Source organism: Capsaspora owczarzaki, assembly GCF_000151315.2.
Source record: "Capsaspora owczarzaki ATCC 30864 unplaced genomic scaffold supercont2.14, whole genome shotgun sequence".
In the NCBI taxonomy this organism is placed as follows: Eukaryota; class Filasterea; order Ministeriida; family Capsasporidae; genus Capsaspora; species Capsaspora owczarzaki.
In genome coordinates, this window is record NW_011887305.1 from 14,743 (window position 1) to 32,273 (window position 17,531).

General features: G+C 52.5%; 7 protein-coding genes across 7 annotated transcripts; 3 read left to right on the plus strand and 4 right to left on the minus strand.

Moving 5' to 3' along the window:
• Positions 1-133: 133 nt before the first annotated feature.
• On the minus strand, positions 134-3,605 carry CAOG_07463 (hypothetical protein; the record flags this gene model as incomplete). The annotated part of the gene is made up of 7 exons (XM_004343287.1): positions 134-165; positions 351-579; positions 684-1,069; positions 1,274-2,198; positions 2,366-2,448; positions 2,594-2,805; positions 3,547-3,605. 7 exons carry the CDS (start codon positions 3,603-3,605, stop codon positions 134-136), a joined length of 1,926 nt encoding a protein of 641 aa, XP_004343337.1.
• Positions 3,606-6,035: 2,430 nt separating this feature from the next.
• CAOG_07464 (SMYD5 protein) lies at positions 6,036-7,916 on the minus strand. The gene is made up of 3 exons (XM_004343288.2): positions 7,643-7,916; positions 6,590-7,406; positions 6,036-6,424 (listed from the first exon to the last, which is right to left on the minus strand). The coding sequence occupies exons 1-3, from the start codon at positions 7,886-7,888 to the stop codon at positions 6,144-6,146; spliced, it is 1,344 nt and encodes a 447-aa protein (XP_004343338.2). The 5' UTR covers positions 7,889-7,916; the 3' UTR covers positions 6,036-6,143.
• Positions 7,917-8,188: 272 nt separating this feature from the next.
• CAOG_09095 (hypothetical protein) lies at positions 8,189-10,408 on the plus strand. Its single transcript, XM_011272450.1, has 9 exons — positions 8,189-8,210; positions 8,294-8,515; positions 8,692-8,785; positions 8,873-9,010; positions 9,113-9,204; positions 9,279-9,312; positions 9,384-9,548; positions 9,646-9,973; positions 10,109-10,408. The coding sequence occupies exons 2-9, from the start codon at positions 8,295-8,297 to the stop codon at positions 10,219-10,221; spliced, it is 1,185 nt and encodes a 394-aa protein (XP_011270752.1). The 5' UTR covers positions 8,189-8,210; position 8,294; the 3' UTR covers positions 10,222-10,408.
• Positions 10,397-11,955, plus strand: CAOG_09096 (hypothetical protein). The gene is made up of 3 exons (XM_011272451.1): positions 10,397-10,700; positions 10,962-11,092; positions 11,320-11,955. Exons 1-3 carry the CDS (start codon positions 10,424-10,426, stop codon positions 11,767-11,769), a joined length of 858 nt encoding a protein of 285 aa, XP_011270753.1. The 5' UTR covers positions 10,397-10,423; the 3' UTR covers positions 11,770-11,955.
• A 208-nt stretch (positions 11,956-12,163) lies between these two features.
• On the plus strand, positions 12,164-13,981 carry CAOG_07467 (myosin alkali light chain 6). Its single transcript, XM_004343291.2, has 5 exons — positions 12,164-12,204; positions 12,361-12,388; positions 13,202-13,345; positions 13,476-13,718; positions 13,812-13,981. The coding sequence occupies exons 1-5, from the start codon at positions 12,202-12,204 to the stop codon at positions 13,841-13,843; spliced, it is 450 nt and encodes a 149-aa protein (XP_004343341.1). The 5' UTR covers positions 12,164-12,201; the 3' UTR covers positions 13,844-13,981.
• Positions 13,982-14,119: 138 nt separating this feature from the next.
• CAOG_07468 (hypothetical protein) lies at positions 14,120-15,932 on the minus strand. The gene is made up of 5 exons (XM_004343292.2): positions 15,729-15,932; positions 15,091-15,266; positions 14,743-14,997; positions 14,548-14,645; positions 14,120-14,442 (listed from the first exon to the last, which is right to left on the minus strand). The coding sequence occupies exons 1-5, from the start codon at positions 15,894-15,896 to the stop codon at positions 14,159-14,161; spliced, it is 981 nt and encodes a 326-aa protein (XP_004343342.2). The 5' UTR covers positions 15,897-15,932; the 3' UTR covers positions 14,120-14,158.
• Positions 15,933-16,524: 592 nt separating this feature from the next.
• CAOG_09097 (hypothetical protein) lies at positions 16,525-17,424 on the minus strand (the record flags this gene model as incomplete). The annotated part of the gene is made up of 2 exons (XM_011272452.1): positions 16,525-16,579; positions 16,640-17,424. The coding sequence occupies 2 exons, from the start codon at positions 17,422-17,424 to the stop codon at positions 16,525-16,527; spliced, it is 840 nt and encodes a 279-aa protein (XP_011270754.1).
• Between the last annotated feature and the right edge of the window lie 107 nt (positions 17,425-17,531).

Here is a 17,531-nt window from a genome sequence, read left to right on the forward strand (position 1 = left end):
GTCGCTTGGAACGGCTGCGAGCGGGTACTCCACTGTCTCTGTGATAGTGGTCGTCTGGCATCATCATCGGTTTCGGTCCACGTCACCTTGATCGGCTTGCCGGCGCTCGCCTTCAAGAACTGGCGCAAGTCGCTCACACGCTCAAACTTGATCGACGATGCTCGACTATGGAAAACGACCTTAGCCATGCTGCGGGCCTGCTCCAAGGTTGTTGTGTCCGCCGCGTAGAACTCAGTCGCCATGCGAGCGACACTGCTGAGGTGCGGGTTGTAGCTCCAAAAGACTAAAGTTCGCAAGCAAGTGAGTCACGAGCAACGAAACAAAGCGATATCGCGCCCAAAGCCACTTACTGTCAGCAATAGCGTTAAAGCCGGAAGTGAACTGTTTCATCCCGTCTCGATCCAACACAAACGATCGTGGTTCGAGCTTGTTTGAGCTGAGCCTGGCCATGCGCGACGTTGTCAGCAACGCCACGACCGCTGACTGCCGTTGCTTGGTCGGCAGTGCGGCTCTTGCCTTTTGCAGGTAGAAATTCTGGTCTGTATGCGACGAGGTCGACTCGACTTGATGCAGCTTGCACTGCAGGGCCAAAGTGACTGGCTGATATTTTCCCTAAAGTGTCACCCACCAAATGAGTCAAAGCCCTCACGCATCCTTCACAGCCAAGAATGCGAATGGCGTACATCGATCTTCTCATGGACAATGGCCCAGCCGTCAACACCTTGCCGGTTTTCAGGGCAGAGGGTGATGCGGCCTTCGGCCGGAGCTGGCGTCGATTGCCCTGCCATTGAGGCGTGAAGTTCGGCCTTCCAAACTTGCGCGTTGACGAACAAGTCGGGGGGAGAAGGGCCAGGGACGGTTCCAGGAAGAGCAGCTCGGATCGACACCCACCGAGCATCGGGGTTATTTTTGAGAGCCAACGCGACCGCCAGCAAGATGCGCAGATTCAAGATCGTGACACAGAACGGCTCCCAGCCTTGCCACTGGCCAGTCGTGGCGATTGACTCAAAGCTTTTGAGCGTCTTGAGTAATTCGTTGGTCGCGTCGACCCAAGGACTGTTCAGGCCGTCTGAAACAAATAAACACAAAGGCTGTGAGACGAATACAGGAAATCTTGTGAAACAGCGAACAAAACCCGACGACCACGTACCGTGGGCGATCAAACTAATCAAGTCCACTCGTGGAAACAAAAGTAGCTGGTTGTCGCGTGACCTGAAGAGCAAGCCAAGCGCCACCAACTCGTCCGCAACAATGCCAGCAATGTCAGACGCACCATCGCAGAGTGACATGAGCTTGAGGAACAGCTGGTTGGTGATCTCGGTTTTTCCGAGAGTGTCCGCTGTTGCAGAGGCCAGTGCAATGACAGATCTGGGCAAACCAGCCACATTTTGAATCTTGCGCATCAATTGTCCGTCAAACCGCCAGTGGGGAGACACAATTTGCCCTTCCGCGAGCGCTTTCTGCTCGAGCTCTTCGAGCAAGCTGGCCGTGGCTGACCCAGACAGGGGAGCAACATCAACCGGCGCAACGGGGATGGAGGAGCCAATACCGAGTACACGAGAAATCGCACTGCTCAGCTGCTCCGACTTGGTGCCAGCAACCATCATCCACGTTGGGGTCCCGAAAGTCCGGCAAATACCCTGCAGCGGACCCAGAGCTTGAGCCCAGAATCGTCGTGCAAGTTGCATGTCCGCTTCAGGCTTTTTGTCGCCCGTGACAGCTCGCAAGCTCTGGCAATCCGCCAACTCGTACTTGGGATCAACGCGCGCATTGAGAAGACGAGTGGCCTCGTCTATCGCAATAAAGATGTGAAGCTTGGCAGGATCAATGGTGCGTTTCGTTGCTTCCGTTCGGCGGATCAGATCCATCGCGGCCTTGACAGAAATGTTGGCCACGGTGTCCAACTCAGGGGTTGCAAAGTAGCTGCTCAAAAGCCGCTTGGCGATGGCATGTTCCGGGTGGCGTTTCTCCTCGGTTGTTGGGGTCCAGCCCGTGCCAAAACTGCCATTGAAGGTCAAAAAGAGGCACAAGTACGGCACCTCGGGTAGACAGACCGTTTCATGCCCAATCCGTTGGGTCATGGAGCGGCATGCTGGGGCCACAACAGTTTGCAGCGTCTCCAAACACATCCTAGTCTTGCCACAGCCAGGCAGTGCCGCGGCGAGCGCAACAGGATAGATTGTTCGGTCGTCGGCACGCTGATGCACACGCAGACGAAATGTTGTCACCAGCCGACGGAGGGATGCCAGTGTGCTCTCGCGATCCTGGAGGGTGTAGTTGTGTGCTTGCATGGCACTCCTCTACCAATTCCAACGCTGTGAGTAAAACTCATGCGTTCACAGGACACACACGCCATCCAACTTACAATCGCCTGATCAGGTCGCGGAGCCAAGTTCGGGAATGTTGACTCAAGTGCCTTTTGAAGCACATCTGCCGTCGCAATCAGTGCTGTGGGATCAGAAGGGACTGCATGCGTCACAAATCCACACGACCAATCGTGAGCGAAAACACAGACACAGACACACACACACACACACACACACACACACACACACACACACACACACACACACATGTCAGCTTTGACATGTACCTTGCTCTTTGCGCCACTTTTGAATCCATCCGATCACGGACCTGGCCATCTCGCGAGTCGTAGCTTGATTCGAGTAATCGTTTGGGATAGAAACGACACGCTTTGCGCATCGTGACTCGATATTTTCCGGGACGACATCCTTGAAAATGCTCAGCTCGAGTTTCATAGCCGTGAGGTTGTCCTCGTTGAAATCGTCGTAGTTAGACAGTTCCCTGAGGAGATAACGGCGAAGGTCAGCACTCCTCCAGATCAACCCTGTTGTCACGCCGGTTCAAAGTCAGTCGACAACACAACTCTTCACTCCAAAGCAGTGGACGGATCGTACTCATAAGCGTGCGGAGACTCCCGGGTAGCTTCTTGATCATCTCAGCCTCCTATCGTTCAAGCAGAAAAGCAACAATCAGTCCCCCCTCCAATCGTCCATTTAGAAACCCAGCATGTGGATACTGACTGAAGGGGGTGCTGCCTGGCTGCTGCTGCCAGCATAGGAAGTGTCCATGGGGATTGCAAAGCTTGCTGCCGGCACACTTCTGCTGCTGCTGCTGCTGCTCGCTTGACCAGCACTCTGCTTTGAACACACATCGTCAGCGTCAACCGTCACAACAGAAACAGCACGTTTCCCACTCACAGAGCTGGAATTGGAGGTGTTCATTGGCCTTGCGGTCGGCCTGTTGCTTTGGCTGTTGTTGCTGCTGCGGCTGCCGCTGCTGCTGCTCACCTGACCGACTCTTTGAGCTCCCTACGTGAGAAGAGCCTGTGAGTTTCGCAAAATTGGAAAACAATCCAAAAACTCAGAAACTGTCTCACTCACTGTGTCGTCGATCGTTACTGTGAAAGTTGAAGCCCGCTTTGCACGCGCCAAAAATTTCATCGATCTTCGAGCGCTTGGGTCGACTCTGCTGCGGGGTTGTGTAAACATTTCATCCTACCAAGATAGAACTCAAGGTTAATACTCCAGAGTGTTGGACAAGTCAAGTACGGAAAGGGAAATCAGCCCGGAAACGAGAGCCATTGTTGTTGCTTCACTCTTCGTCGGATTGCGACGTGATCGCGGTCTGGCAGCTCTAAAATAAATACTGCTCCCGCTTTGCACAGGGAAGGAAGGCGAGTGGCTGTGGGTGCGTGGGTGGATGGGAAGTTGGACAGCACGAGCTGCAAGCAGAAAAAAATGGCGCGCAACTGCCAAGACACCATTGAAAGCAAAGTGTTCTCACCCCTCGCCCTATCGCCACCACTGCCCGGCACCCCAAAACCAGTTCGTTCAAAGCGTTCGTGTCGAAGACGAGAAGGGTACACCAATACAGTCCAGGACGAAACCCAATGACAGACAATGACAGGCAGGTTTCGGCCCACTTACGGTTCTGCCACGCTTATCGACGTGACCTCCAGGCGAGTCCACTGCGTGACGCTTTGAAGAACCGGCCGAACTCATCGCAAAAACTGAAAAACAAGAACAAAAGACTGATTCAACCTGTCAAAGTGATTTTTTTGATTTTCGACTTCGTGTCGTTTATGGTGAGTTTGGTTCTTTTATGAAGCTTCATCATGGCAGAAGACGCTGTGTTGAGATGACATCTTGCTGATGGCTTCGCTTTTCTTTTGTTTTTCTTTTGGTTGTTTTTTGTCGTGAGTTTGGTTTTGACTTCAAATGCAAGCTGGAATGGAGCTCCCAGGGTGCGCTCTGTGCTCTCCTACTTTCTCGATAAATCACGCAATGACCTCGCATCAATAACCATGGTGGTATTGGTGGGTAGGGGGTGAAAGGGCCCTCAGTGCTGAACACGCTGAACGCAGCAGCGATCGCAATGTGGTCGTCGTTTTTTTCTTTTTTCCTTGTTTTTTTGCATTAGTGTTGTTCGTCCCACCGCGTCGCGCATGGATGTCCTTGTCCTCTTGGTGTTGCTCTGTAGCATGGGGCGGCAACCGAGATCGGCAGCAACCGAGATCGGCAGCAACCATGACCAAGTGGCGTCTTATTGTGACGACGATCCTCACAAGTCGCACCCATCCACAGTGCGATCGCACCATGCACTCTCAAACACGCATACACGTACGCACACGACGATCGTGTGTGCTGGTCTGCGGCTTGGGGCTGAGCGACGGCGGCGTCGTTTGAAGCGGCTTTGTCATTTTAACCAATAAAATTGTGGTCTTGATTTTTGTTTTATTGTTTTGACAGCTCCTCCATTTGAGCACTCTGTTGAGGAGGGCGGCATGAAATTCCGACAAAAACCGCTCCTGTAGCACCGATTGGACCTTGCTGTGCCCATCAGAGCGATGGCGATGAACGTTGGTGCTGAGGAGGGATATCGATCAAATGCATCCAATTCAGCCATTCGTCCGCCAAAAGACAAAACACCCATCTTTTGCCCTCGAGCTCCACGATGCCACGTCGTCAGAGTCGTGCACAAGGGCCTGATTCAACAACAAGGGCACTGCTCTGAAGTGTGCAAGCAAGGACTCTTTCACTCGTCTCCCCTTGCGTGGGTGCAACTGCTGAGCATTGTTGAAATCCTTCAAGTCTGCTCTTTTGCTCTTTGATTGATGGTTTTGCAGTTGTTCTTCATTCCTTCGATTTAGATCTACTCTTCATTTTTCTTTTCTTTTATTCTCTTCATTCCTCGCAATGGCACTGCAGCAGTCGCAGCACTGCTTGCATTGAGCATTGCCGTCCTCAGCGCTCACGGTGCGTTTTGTTGTGGCTCACTTCAGCTCCTCCTCCTCCTCGTCCTTCTCCTTCTTCTTTATTCTGCTTCTTTCTGTCTTTCTCTTGCTTTGATCGATGCGCGTCATGTGTGCTCTTGGAGTGGCAGCCAGAAGACCGAGCTCTCATCGTCTCTCCTTCCTCTCTCGCTCTCTCTCTCACTCTCACTTTCTCTCGCTGCTTGCTACACGTCGCATGTTTTCACCCCCCACACCACGAACGCGCGTCATCGCGGTGTGTGCCTCCTGAGCCTGAGCCTCACTTATGATACCTGCTAATGGAGACCGACTGTGATCCTCTCTCCCATCAACTTTACCCCAATGTCACGTCACTCACTTGACTCGCTCTGGATCATAGTGTCGCTCTGATTCACAGTTTGACTTGCCGCACACAGCGGCTCAGGCGCCCGCCACATCAAGTCGGAAGTGGCTGCTGGCTGGTCTCGCATTGCCGCATCAAACTCGCATCGCAACCCGCCAGTTATGCGGCTCCTCAAATCTCGACCCAAGTCTCCGTGGGGACTCGTTTGTTTCAGAAAATCATACGTACAGGGACGGCGAGGCAAGTGCCGGTGGCGACGAGCGCAGAGAACGAGCGGATCGGTGTGGCAGAAGTTGGCTGGATCAGGCGGTGAACCGCCGAGACAGAAGCAAAACGCGGGAAACTGAGCATTCTGGTCAGAGAAGAGTGGCAAAATTCAATACCACAGCAATCCATAACAACGTCATGCGTATGACAGGCGATCGAATCATTGTATTGTTGCACTGTTGTCTCGGGCCCAGAACCAGGCCAGTAATAACGACAAAGGCGCCTCGATAGACACCTGCAGCGACAAGTCTGGCACATCTAACAGCATTCCGCACTCTCACTCTCGCTGTCATCCGAACTCTCGCTGGAAATATCGAGCTCGGCCTTTTGGACTTCGCATTTCGCGCAAGCGCACATAAACAAATAGTTTTCTCGCAGCGTTGCCATCCTTCGTGATCGACGCATGTGTCGCTGCTCTGGAGTCAAATAGCTAATACAAATCTCGTCACCTGCAGAGATGTCCCGTTCCGCCCGCATGTGCAGCGTTGCATTGTTTTCTGTAAACGTCGGTACTGCGTTCGGCTGGCAGTTGTGGTTGCCTGGAGCCAAAAGACAAAAAAAGCAACCAAACAACAAACACATTGCAATCAGTCGTCGAACAAGAGGCCAAGTCGGCCAATGCAAAACAGCGCGCGAACACATAGCCCCTGCCCCCGTGAAAAGCCATCTGTCGACATTGTCGTCTCATCATTCTCTCTACGTACAGCAGCTTTGGAGACAGTACAACGCGGAACCCTCGCAAGCGTCAAACTCGCCAGAATGCTCGTCAATGTCGTCCAATAGCTTCTCGACAAACTGGTCGCGCGTTTTGGCGTCGCTTTCAGACAAATTGAGACGCTCCACTGCGACGAGGTACATGTCTAGCGCTGTTGTGCCAACGCCTTGGCCATTCATACCAACCAGGGCGAGCAGCGAGCGAAATCCATGTGTCGTGAACAGCTCTGGAATGCGATCGTCGTACAATGCAGTCTTGAACAACTCTTGGATGAAGGCCAGCTGCTTGTCGTACTTTTTGTCGAGAAACTTGTGGATAAAATGCCCTTCGGCGTCAGCGTAACAGCGGTAGAATTGCTGGAAGGCTGTAAATGCATCCTTGCTGTTCTTGTCAAGGCCCTGCCGCAGCATGGCAATGATGCGTGCGAGCAGCATGATGGAGGTCGTTTCCGGTGGGTAGTGAATGGACTTCCAGGCAGATTGGAGCAGCTGCAGGGGATGGTCAGCGTCGTTGCGGGTGCACAAGATTCGATGGTGGCTCTCCATGGCTGCATCGCGGCACGCAGCATTGCAAAACACAAGCGAGCACGTCTCGCATGTGACAATGTCCTGTTGGGTTGCGATCGTCAGGTTGCACTGGTCCATGAACGGCAGCTCGAACGGCGTGCGCGGCTTGGCGACAGCGCTCCCAGCCGCCACCACCGTTGTTGGCGCAGTGGCAAGCCGTGCAGCCATCTCGCCGGGCGACTCGAGCGATCGCATGCATTGGTGGCAAGCCTTGTATCCGTACGCCTCATTCCACAGGAACTGTCGATGACATGGTATATCGTCAATCCATCATCATCATGCATCATCATCCAATCGCATCATCGATAGGGTGGAAGGGAACCTTGTCGGTCGCTCGCGTGCGCCATGTGTGCCACGGATGCAACCCGCGTTTGCGACCCAGCCAACACACACACACACACCCTCTCCTCACCCAAAACCACCCACTGGAACACCAACAGCCACACAGATCACCCCAAGACAACTGGTGGACGCACCTGGGCGCAGACGAGCGGCGCTTCAGTGAAGACAATGTCGCCCTTCTTGAAGGCCTGAGTGGCAAAGAGGCCTCTGCCCTTGCGCGCATCCTCGACGCGTACTTGGACGTGCTTGCCTGCGCATAGAGTGGCAAAGTACTCGTCGGCGAGCGGGAGCGGGCGCGCAGACACGAGCTCGGCCGCGGGCATCGAGTCAGCCACCGACTTGCTCTTCCCTTTGCCATTTGCCTTGGCAGTGGACGACATTTGTGCGTTTGTTGTTGGGTTTGTCGATATGAAGAGTGAATGAAGAGGAAATCCAAGCCAAAGCATGTTGCTGGAAATCAACACCTCAGCCGGTCAGCGTTACAATTCACTGCAACAATCTCAATCTCAATCTCAACCGCGCGCGCTTGTCCTCCAGACCCCACAACACAAGTACAGCATCCCCAAAAAAAAAAAAAAAAAAAAAACCAACTACAAATCAATTCACAACCCAATCAATTGTAGGGATGGGTTCTCATTGTAAACGTTTCGTCCTCGTTCAGCGTTTCATTCCCCGTTTTTGTTTGTTTGTTCGCTCCTGAAAGTCAGCTTCAACCCGTCTCTGCCGCCTTGTCAACTTGCCTGCTTTGCTTTTTACAACCCGCTAATTGTCGACTTACTACATAGAATGACTGACCGTGGCATGAGAGCTGTGGGGAGCGTGTGCAACGCAATGGACAGCGCGCAACAGCCAGCAGGAACAAGCACAGCGCTGATTGTTCGCAACGAAACGCCATTCAACGCAGAGACACCCGCGATGCTCCTGCCGCGCGCCGTTCTCACTCCAAGCAGCCAGTTCTTCATTCGATCGCATGGCGAAGTGCCGAATGTCAATGTGCAGCAGTACAGGTACAAAGCCACATCCAAACTGCAATACCCAGCCCTACAAACAACGCTCTGCGTTCATCGATGATGGCAGGATAAGCAGGCCTCCATCCTGGTGCACACACATAGATATATACACACTGGCCTGACTCTGCTGCTTTCGGGAATCTCTTTTTGCGACATGCCCTTCGTTGGATCAGACTCAAAGTTGGCGGCCTGGTGAAGAACGAACTGCTCGTCAGCCTGGCCGATTTGTACAGGCTCCCTTGCGAGACGGTGTCTGCCACTGTGGTTGTAAGGCCAACATGATCGATTCTGTCATCCTGCAGTTGTTGTTGATACTTTTCTTTTGGATGCCCAAGTTCACCGCGTTGAATCCAGTGCGCAGGGAACCGCCGAAATGAAATGTCCCGCATCAGCCCCATCAAGGGTGTTGGGTGGGACTCTGGGGCGATTGGCAACGCAGTGTGGTCTGGAGTCAAGCTATATCGGCTGCTTGAGCTGGCGGGAGTGCAACAGGTAAGCTGCCTCATGTTTTCCGCTAAAGTTGTGCAAAACCTCATGAAGCGAGCATCTCGGTGCCTGTTGCCGGGTTTGTTTGGGGGTTTTTTTCTGGTTCAGAACGTCCGACACGTCTTGTTTGAAGGCTTGGATCACATTCACGAGCAGCAAGCGTCCACCTATCAAGTGTCCATTCCATTGAGCAAGGCCGCGTAAGTTTGACGGCACAGCTTGTTGCAAAATATGCACCCCTCCATGCTCATCTCGCCTTCACTGCTGCCTGCAGAGATCCAAATGGAGACGTTCTGCTGGCCTATGAGGTGCGCTGCGAGCTGACCAAACAGAGAGGAACTTGTCGTCGCTGACCTTTGGCGTGCTTCAAACAATGCAGATGAATGGCGAGCCGCTTGCCCCTGCTCATGGGTTTCCGCTCCGGGTCATAGTACCGGGTTTTGTTGGCGCAAGGAGCGTCAAGTGGATTCAGAGCATTACCCTGAGTGACTGCGAAAGCGATGGCATGTTTCAGCAACACGACTACAAGCTGACGCCTGGCTTTGTGCGTGGGCTGCTCTGAGCGTGCCTTGCTTGCACTTTGACCATAGTTTGCATGAGTTCGACACACTGACCCAACCGATACCGCCTTTGACACTCAGATTGACGCAGAAACCTTCAAGCGAGTGTGGCGCGAGTATCCAGCCATTCAGGAAATGCCCGTGCAAAGCGCCATCTGTTTCCCTCCGAATGGCTACAAGCATGCTTCCGGAACTCCGTTGACAGTGCGAGGCTATGCGCACAGCGGCGGTGGGAAGCGAATCACACGGGTCGATCTGTCGGTCGATGGCGGCAACTCCTGGTCACATTCGGCCATCCTGACGCGAGGAACAAGCAGTGATGCGCCGTACGCTCACGACTGGTCTTGGACTCTGTGGGAAGTAGCCGTACCTTCGCTCTCCACGCCCTGTCAGCTTGCCTGCCGTGCATGTAATTTGTCGAGACGAGAAGATTGCAGAAGGGCTTGGTGTTGAGAGTCTGTCATTCTGGCCATGTTTTTTGGTGATGTCACTGATTTGTCGTGTGCATGCTTGTGCCCTGGCTGCTTCTTTGCTTCAAAAAAAGGGGACGCCGCAGGTAACTCTCAGCCAGCAACGGTGGACTCGATTTGGAACTTTCGAGGACTTTTAAACAATGCTCAGCATCGCGTCCGCGTGCTTCCATCCGCCAGTCTCTGATGTCTTGTATTGAATGAATTCTGTTTGTTTCTTTGTTGCGGCGTTGTAGCCGAGCAGCCTGCGACCTCATGAGCTTGTGCTGAATTGCGTTGTTTTAGCTTTGTGATGCTCAACTCCAATCTGATTTCCAATCTGGTGTCAATCAGTTGTCTGCTGTGAGCTCAGTTCTCAAACATAAACAATCGACCACTCTAGCTGCAAAATGATTACTGCACGCGCACAGGCGCTCACAACACGGCTCCTGCAGACTCGCAATCTGACGACCCAGTCGGCAGCCGCCCCGACACCGACGCCGACGCCGCGCCGCCTCGAGGGTCGTGTTGCGATTGTCACTGCGTCCACCGACGGCATTGGCTTTGCGATTGCCAAGCGCTTTGGCGACGAGGGTGCGAGCGTGGTTGTGAGCAGCCGTCGCAAGGAGAATGTCGATCGCGCCGTGGCCGAGCTCAAGAGCAGCAACAGCGCAATGCGAGTCATTGGTAAGCGGGGGGGAGTAGGGTTAGGGTTAGGGTTAGGATTGCATGTCGATGTGTGTGCGTGTGTGTGTGTGCGTTTGAAGGGTGGCAGACGGGCTCGTCAGCAGATTTGTAACGACCGGGAGCGGGAGCGGAAATTGAACCAGAATTCACTCAATTCACTCAATTCACTCAATCGAAAAAAAAAAAAAAAAAAAAAAACCACTCAGACTTGAACTCAAACGTCACTGAATCTTCTGCCGCTTTGTTTGTGGTGCTGTGCAGGAATCGTGTGCCACGTCGCAAAGGCAGAGGATCGCAAGCGTCTCGTCCAAGAAACACTGAAATCGTACGGCAACATTGACATTCTCGTCTCCAACGCCGCAGTCAACCCGGTGTTTGGCAGCATGCTTGAGGTACGAGATGGGTTGCTTTGCCATTTTTTTGCAAGACGGTGGATGGCGCGGTGGTACTTTTTTGGTTGGCAGCAGCAAACGAAGATTGGCCAATCCAATGGGTCGAAGTTCATCGTGATTGCGGGTGAACTTGAGCTGCATGCCACCTCTTCCCCCCCCCCCTCCCCATTGCGTTTCACAAGCCTCACAGCCCGCAATCCACCTTGGTACTTTTGCTCCACTCTCAGACTGATGAAGCCGCCTGGGACAAGATTTTCGAGGTGAACGTCAAGTCCGCCTTCTTGCTGACCAAAGAAGTGGCACCCCACCTCAAACCCAACCGCGGCAGCGTGGTCTTTGTCTCGTCGATTGGCGGGTTTGCCCCGTTCGAGGCGTTGGGCGCCTACTCGGTCAGCAAGACTGCGCTGTTTGGCTTGACCAAGGCATTGTCGCGCGAGCTGGGTCCCCGTGGCGTCCGCGTGAACTGCATTGCACCGGGCATCATCAAGACGCGCTTTTCTGAGGCGCTGTGGAAGAATCAACAGATTGCCGACCGCAGCCTGGAAACAGTGCCGCTGGGCCGATTCGGCACCCCCGAAGAGTGTGCCAGCACCGTGGCCTTCCTGGCGTCGGATGATGCCGCCTATGTCACTGGCGAGAGCATTGTCGCGTCCGGCGGCATGCAGAGCCGTCTGTAGATTTGCTCTTGTTGGGGGTTTTGGTGTATTGCTGCACGAGGTGGAATCCCCCACCCCCATCCTGTGCAGCTGTTGTCTGGCCACTGCTGCTGCTCCAAGCTGTGCGATGTGTTATGTGGCTGTTTCCTTGATGATGCTTGTTGGATTGAGTTTTTTTTTTTTTTTCGGTTTTGTTTTGTTTTGGAGTTTCTGATCGAAACCGGTTTTCCGTTTTTTTTTTTTTTTTTTTTTTTTTGTTTGTTTGTTTGTTTGTTTGTTTGTTTGTTTTCTGTCTCTGCGTCCCACATCAACTCGATCGTGTTGATCTCTTTTCCTCATTCATCTCAGCAGTTTCAACATCTGAATTGAATCTCAATTTCAATTTTCAACACTAACTCATTTCATTTTCAGTTCAGTCGTTTAAATTTTCAATTCAAGCAAAATCTACACAAAATGGTAAAAAATCTTTTTCTTTTTTTTTTTCTTTTTTTTTTTTTCTTGTGGTTTATTATTTTTTGATTTTTTTTTTTTTCCTCCTTTGAATCTCCATTGTGCTGACCTTTTTTTTTTTTTTTTCTTTTTTCTTTTCTTTTCATTTTTGATTCCAAACAGTCCAAGCTGTCCGAGGACCAGATCGCCGGTAACGTCAAATCGCTGCTCTCCTCCGCCGTGTCCCTTCTGCATTACGTCTTTGCCTTTCTCTCGTGCTCGCTGTTGCTGTCTCGGCTCTCAAAAGCAACAACGGATACAAAAAAAAAAAAAAAAAAAAAAAAAAAGCCAAAATTCCTGCTCAAACAAATTACAATGGATTCTTTTTTTTTTCTTTTTTTTTTTTTTTTTTTGGTTTTCTTTTTGTTTTCAAAAAAGGCGAGGCGGTTTAGATCACGGCGAGACGCGGGGTGGTGGTTGCTGCGAGTGGGGGTGCAGCTGTGGGGCGATTGCTGACGTGCACGCAGCTCGCTTCTCGCCGTGTGCTGCTGCTGCTCGACGCTCGACTGACTGCTCTCAATCGCATAACGACAAAAGTTTCGCCATTTTTTTTTTCTTTTCTTTTTTTTTTTTCTTTTTTCTTCTTCATTTTTTTTTTTTTCCTTTTTGTTTGCGATCGTCGATTGTCCGTTGCTGCTGGCTGCAAGTGCCTGCTGCGATGGTGTCGCTGTCATGGGTGTCATGGGTGTCGTGTGTGTTGGGTGTCGTGCGTGTGTGTGCTCTGCGCTCGTTGACGCTGCTTCTTTCATTCAATCTCATTCTTTTGCTTTCTTTTATTTTATTGTATTTTTTATTATTTTTTATTATTTTTTCGCCTTCCAAAACAAGGGTTTGTTGTTCCATGCCTTTTTTTTTTTTTTTTTTTTTTTTCGTTTTGATTCTCCATTCTTTTCTGAATCACAGACCTTTTCGCTGTTTCTCAACTCACCCTCTTGTTGTCTGTCATCACTCATTCAACCCGCAGACTACAAGGAAACCTTCCTGCTGTTCGACAAGAAGGGCGACAACAAGATTGCCCTCTCGGACGTCGGCCGCACTCTCCGCTCGATTGGCCAAAACCCCCTCGAGTCGGACGTCAAGAAGATTTGCGACGAGATCGACCCCACAGGTAAAACACCGAGCGCAGCGCATTCTCCTCAGTGAGCGGAGCGAGCCCGCGGAGGAGGGGGGCGGTTTGTTGGGCGATTTTGATGCTTTTTTTACTCACTCTCAGTCTCACCCTCGCTCCCACCTCACAGGCCAAAAGCGAGTCGCCTTCGAGCAGTTCCTCCCTTACATCACCCGCCCCACCAAGGAGCCCGGCAATGCTGACGACTTCATCGACGGTCTCCGCGTTTTCGACAAGGATGGCAACGGCTTTATGAGCGCTGCTGAGCTCAGGCACGTCCTCACCTCGCTCGGTGAGCGCCTTACCGACGACGAGGTCGATTCGCTCCTCGTCGGCGTCGAGATTGACAAGGATGGTGGCATCAACTACGAAGGTAACGCGTCGTGCTCGAGTTGAGGGGTTTTTTTCCTTGTTTTCTGCTCTGTGATTCTTGGTACTCATTCTTGTCTTTTGTCGTGGCCTTCAGACTTTGTCAAGCACATTACCACTTACGTGTAAAACAGAATTTCCTCCCAACTCAGAGCTTTTTGCAAGGGACGAGTCGTGCTGTCATTTTTTTTTTCGGTTTCCTTTTGTTCCGTCTTTGTGCCGGTTGTTGAAAATACATTTCTTTTTTTTTTTCCTCTTGTTCATGCACAGCGAATCTGTTCTTGGTTGGGGAAACAGTTTTGGCTGGCTCGAGCTCAAAAACAGTTTTTGGCTGAGCGCGAACAATCCCAACATTTGGTTCCATCATGGTTTCCAACGATCATTGTGTGCCTTTGGGAGAACAACGGGTGTGCTTAATTTTATTGGGTACAGTCATAGCAATGGCTATCGACGGCGCGTTCCGCCAAAACCTGCGGCAGTGCGAGTCGTGCCTCCGCCAAAGCCACCGCCCATGCCACCACCGCCCATGCCGCCGCCGCCGTAGCCGGTATAGCGCATTCCGCCACCATAGCCCATTCCGCCACCATAGCCCATGCCGCCACCATAGCCCATTCCGTAGTTGCGTTGGCGTCGGCCGAGCATGTAGCCAAGCAAGCCAGCGCCAGCCGTGCCAAACCAACCGGGACCTCCCGCCGCAGCCGGCGCGGCAGTCTGAGTCGGAGCGCAGCCTAGATGAAAAGCAAAGATGTCCAGTAAACGAGGGGAGGGAAGCGTGAGCACGAAGCATCATCTTCAAAGACAAGTGACAGCCCGTCACAGCAAAACAAACGTACCTGGGTTGGTGCTGCCATAGGGACCACCGCCACCACCACCGCCACCATAGTACGGGCCACTGCCTGCGCTCCATCCGCTGCCGCCAGCACCATAACCTCTATTGCCAAAACAAAACAAAAAAACGAGGTGAGCAGCTACCAAACAAAGCACTGCTCAAAAGCGCAATCAAGCCACCAGAGTCACACAAGGCTTACGGCGAGACGGCACTGACGGTGCACGAACGGTAAATCATGTAGGCGAGGAAAAAGATGATGCCCCACATGAAGAGCGAGCCGAGCGAGTCGCCAGAACCATAGCTGCTGTTGTAATCGTAGCCGCCGTAGCCTCCCGAGGACGAGTAAGAGCGTTGGAAGCCGCCGCCACCGCCACCGCCATGTTGATGCTGCTGGCGACCCTTCTCAGAATATTCGAGCGTGTATTCGACGCCGCAGCTTCCTTTCAGAATGTACCTGCGTTTGACCGAGAGTTTGCGTTTTCTGGGGGGTGAGTCTTTTCTTCTGATTGAATTAGCTTGAACGTGCTGTAGGAGAGAGAGCGCTTACGGATCGTCGGGATACTGGTAACCTTCGCAGGTGACCGTCGTCTCGCCAAATCGGAAGCTGTCGCTCAAGTCGGCCTCGCACTTCCATTGAACATCCGTGCCATCCGAGCCCATGTTCTTGCACTGGATGGTTTGCGGGGTGAACTGTCCGCGTGCGCTTCCACCAACGCAATTGACCTGTTGTACCAGTTCATCGCTCATGTGGGTGAGCAAATCCGTTGAGCTCGCTCGGGGGTGCGATTTTCGGAAGTTTGTGTGCCTCTTCCTTCTTTCCAATATTCCGGTATTCTAATATTCCAATATTCCAATATTCCAATATTCCAACACTATTTTGTTGTTGGAATCTTACGTGGCAGACGTTCACATCAAAACAAATGGCATTGAACTTTGAATGGGTGAGCATTTCGAAAACCACACACCAACGAATGCGACCCTCGCTCTCTCGCTCTCTCTCTCTCTCTCTCCACAAGTCTCGGATTCGACCAACGCTTGCTGTTTGCGGGTTGGTTGGTTTGCAATAGACGCGCGTCTGAACCTGCACGGTGTGCTGCACGGATGACGCAGGAACTCGCCTTCTCTCGCCTTCGCTTCGCCTCCTCAACCCCCAACCGCCAATCCTGGCTTGGTGTGCGTTCCAACCTGAGGCACGGGCGAGGAACGACGGCCGGTCGTCATCTGGCCATGGCGCAGCGTCAGCACGCTCACGTCCTTGAGGAGCACCGAGTCCTTGGCTCCCCACGCATCCGCAACGCCGCCGCTCGCCAATGCAACGGCAGCCAAAAGCACTGCCGCCAATTGACAATGCATTTGCAGAAGAAAAAGAAAATCAAGAGTGAAGATCAATCTATTCTTGTGAAAATAATTCTGATTGTTGCATGCGGTGGGAGCATTGAAATCAAAACTCGAGCTGCACGAAATGCTCAGCGTTGCGTTGAATCAAAGTCCAGTTTGGTTGCTCCTTGAGTGCTGTCACTTGAACAGCATCATTGAAACGGTGTGATCTTCATTTGGTCAAGAGAAGTGGTCGAAATTCGGCCGCCGAGTACGTCATTGAGGCTGCAAGCATGCTTTACAGCACCCATTGTTTCGCATTCAGAACAGCTTCTGATCTTGTAACATCCACGAGTTTTTCGCTCCTGATCAATGTTACAGCACAGAAAATCCAACTGTCAAAGTAATTCCAAGACAATAGAGCCGATTGTGTGGGCAAGTTCTTTTTTTTTTTTTTTTTTTTTACCGTCTAAAGCTTTATTAAGAATAACAAAGAAAAAAGAACGTAGGATATGAGACAGTTGAATGTCGTCATAACGCACACCAGTGAAGGCATGCGGGGAGAGTGCTCAAGAGCTCACAGAGGAACTCGAACAGATGATCAGCCGGGCTGACAATGGAAGGATCAGGCATTCCCCACCTATACACCACGAAAGACATGTTGCTAGCCAACACGGTTCACAAACAAGTAGACGGCTGGCAGGCGGTGGGACAGCACACTGTCGTAAGGAGCGACAATTCAGAAACGGTCAACCGCTTTACACACAATTTGCGGGTACTAGGTGTACGCGAGGGCAAACAGTTGTGTGGAAAGACGTTCATTGTACCGGATTTCAAAAGCCTTTCCCCACCTGCTTTCGAAGGGGGGATGCTCTTGCTCATCAGTATGGAGAGGGGCGGCGCCAAAGTCGTCGCCGTCGTCGTCAGTCCTCCAGGGATTGGGGAGGGGTTTGGTAGAGTGCTCGAGGCGCGCTGCCAGTGTGATGAGGTACCGAAAGCGGAGGACCGCGTCGGCGGGGGTGAACACTGTGTTGTCGAACTTGGCAGTGCAGCGCAGCGTCCAGAGAGTCCAGCGGGCAGTGTGCATGACGATGGTGAGGCAAGCGAGTGCTTCGTCTTTCATCAAGGCGTGGTAGCGTTTGTTCTTGATAGGGCCAAAGAGCCATTGCGAACGCTGTCTAGGGAACCAGGGGCCTTGCGCGTGGCTGAACAGCGTTTCGGCCTCGCGCCAGACCGCCACAGCCAGGGGGCAGTGGACAATCATGTGCAGCCAGTTTTCGAGAGGGGCACGGGTGCCATGAAGTCGGAAGCAGTGGACGCAGGCGAACGCGCCACTGTGTGACTCCTCGCGGAGTTGTTCGTTGGTGAGCTTGTCGCGGCGAGACAGCAGGCGAATCTCACCCAGGTACTCGGTGTTGTGAGCGATGCGCCAGATGAGGCCGGCACGGTTGCGCGGGACAAGATTGGTCATCATGTTGCGGCGCAGTTTGGACCAGTTCACGGGTCCTAGGATTTGCTCCCACTCGACCAGGGCAGTTGGTTTGACCGGGGCGGGCGTGAGCATGTGGCGAAGATTGCGCAGCGATGCGTCAGATGAGGGTGCATCGCACAATGTGCACGCGCTTTTTGCACTCCTCGATGTGTTTGGGGTAGAGTGCCAGCCAGTAGCGG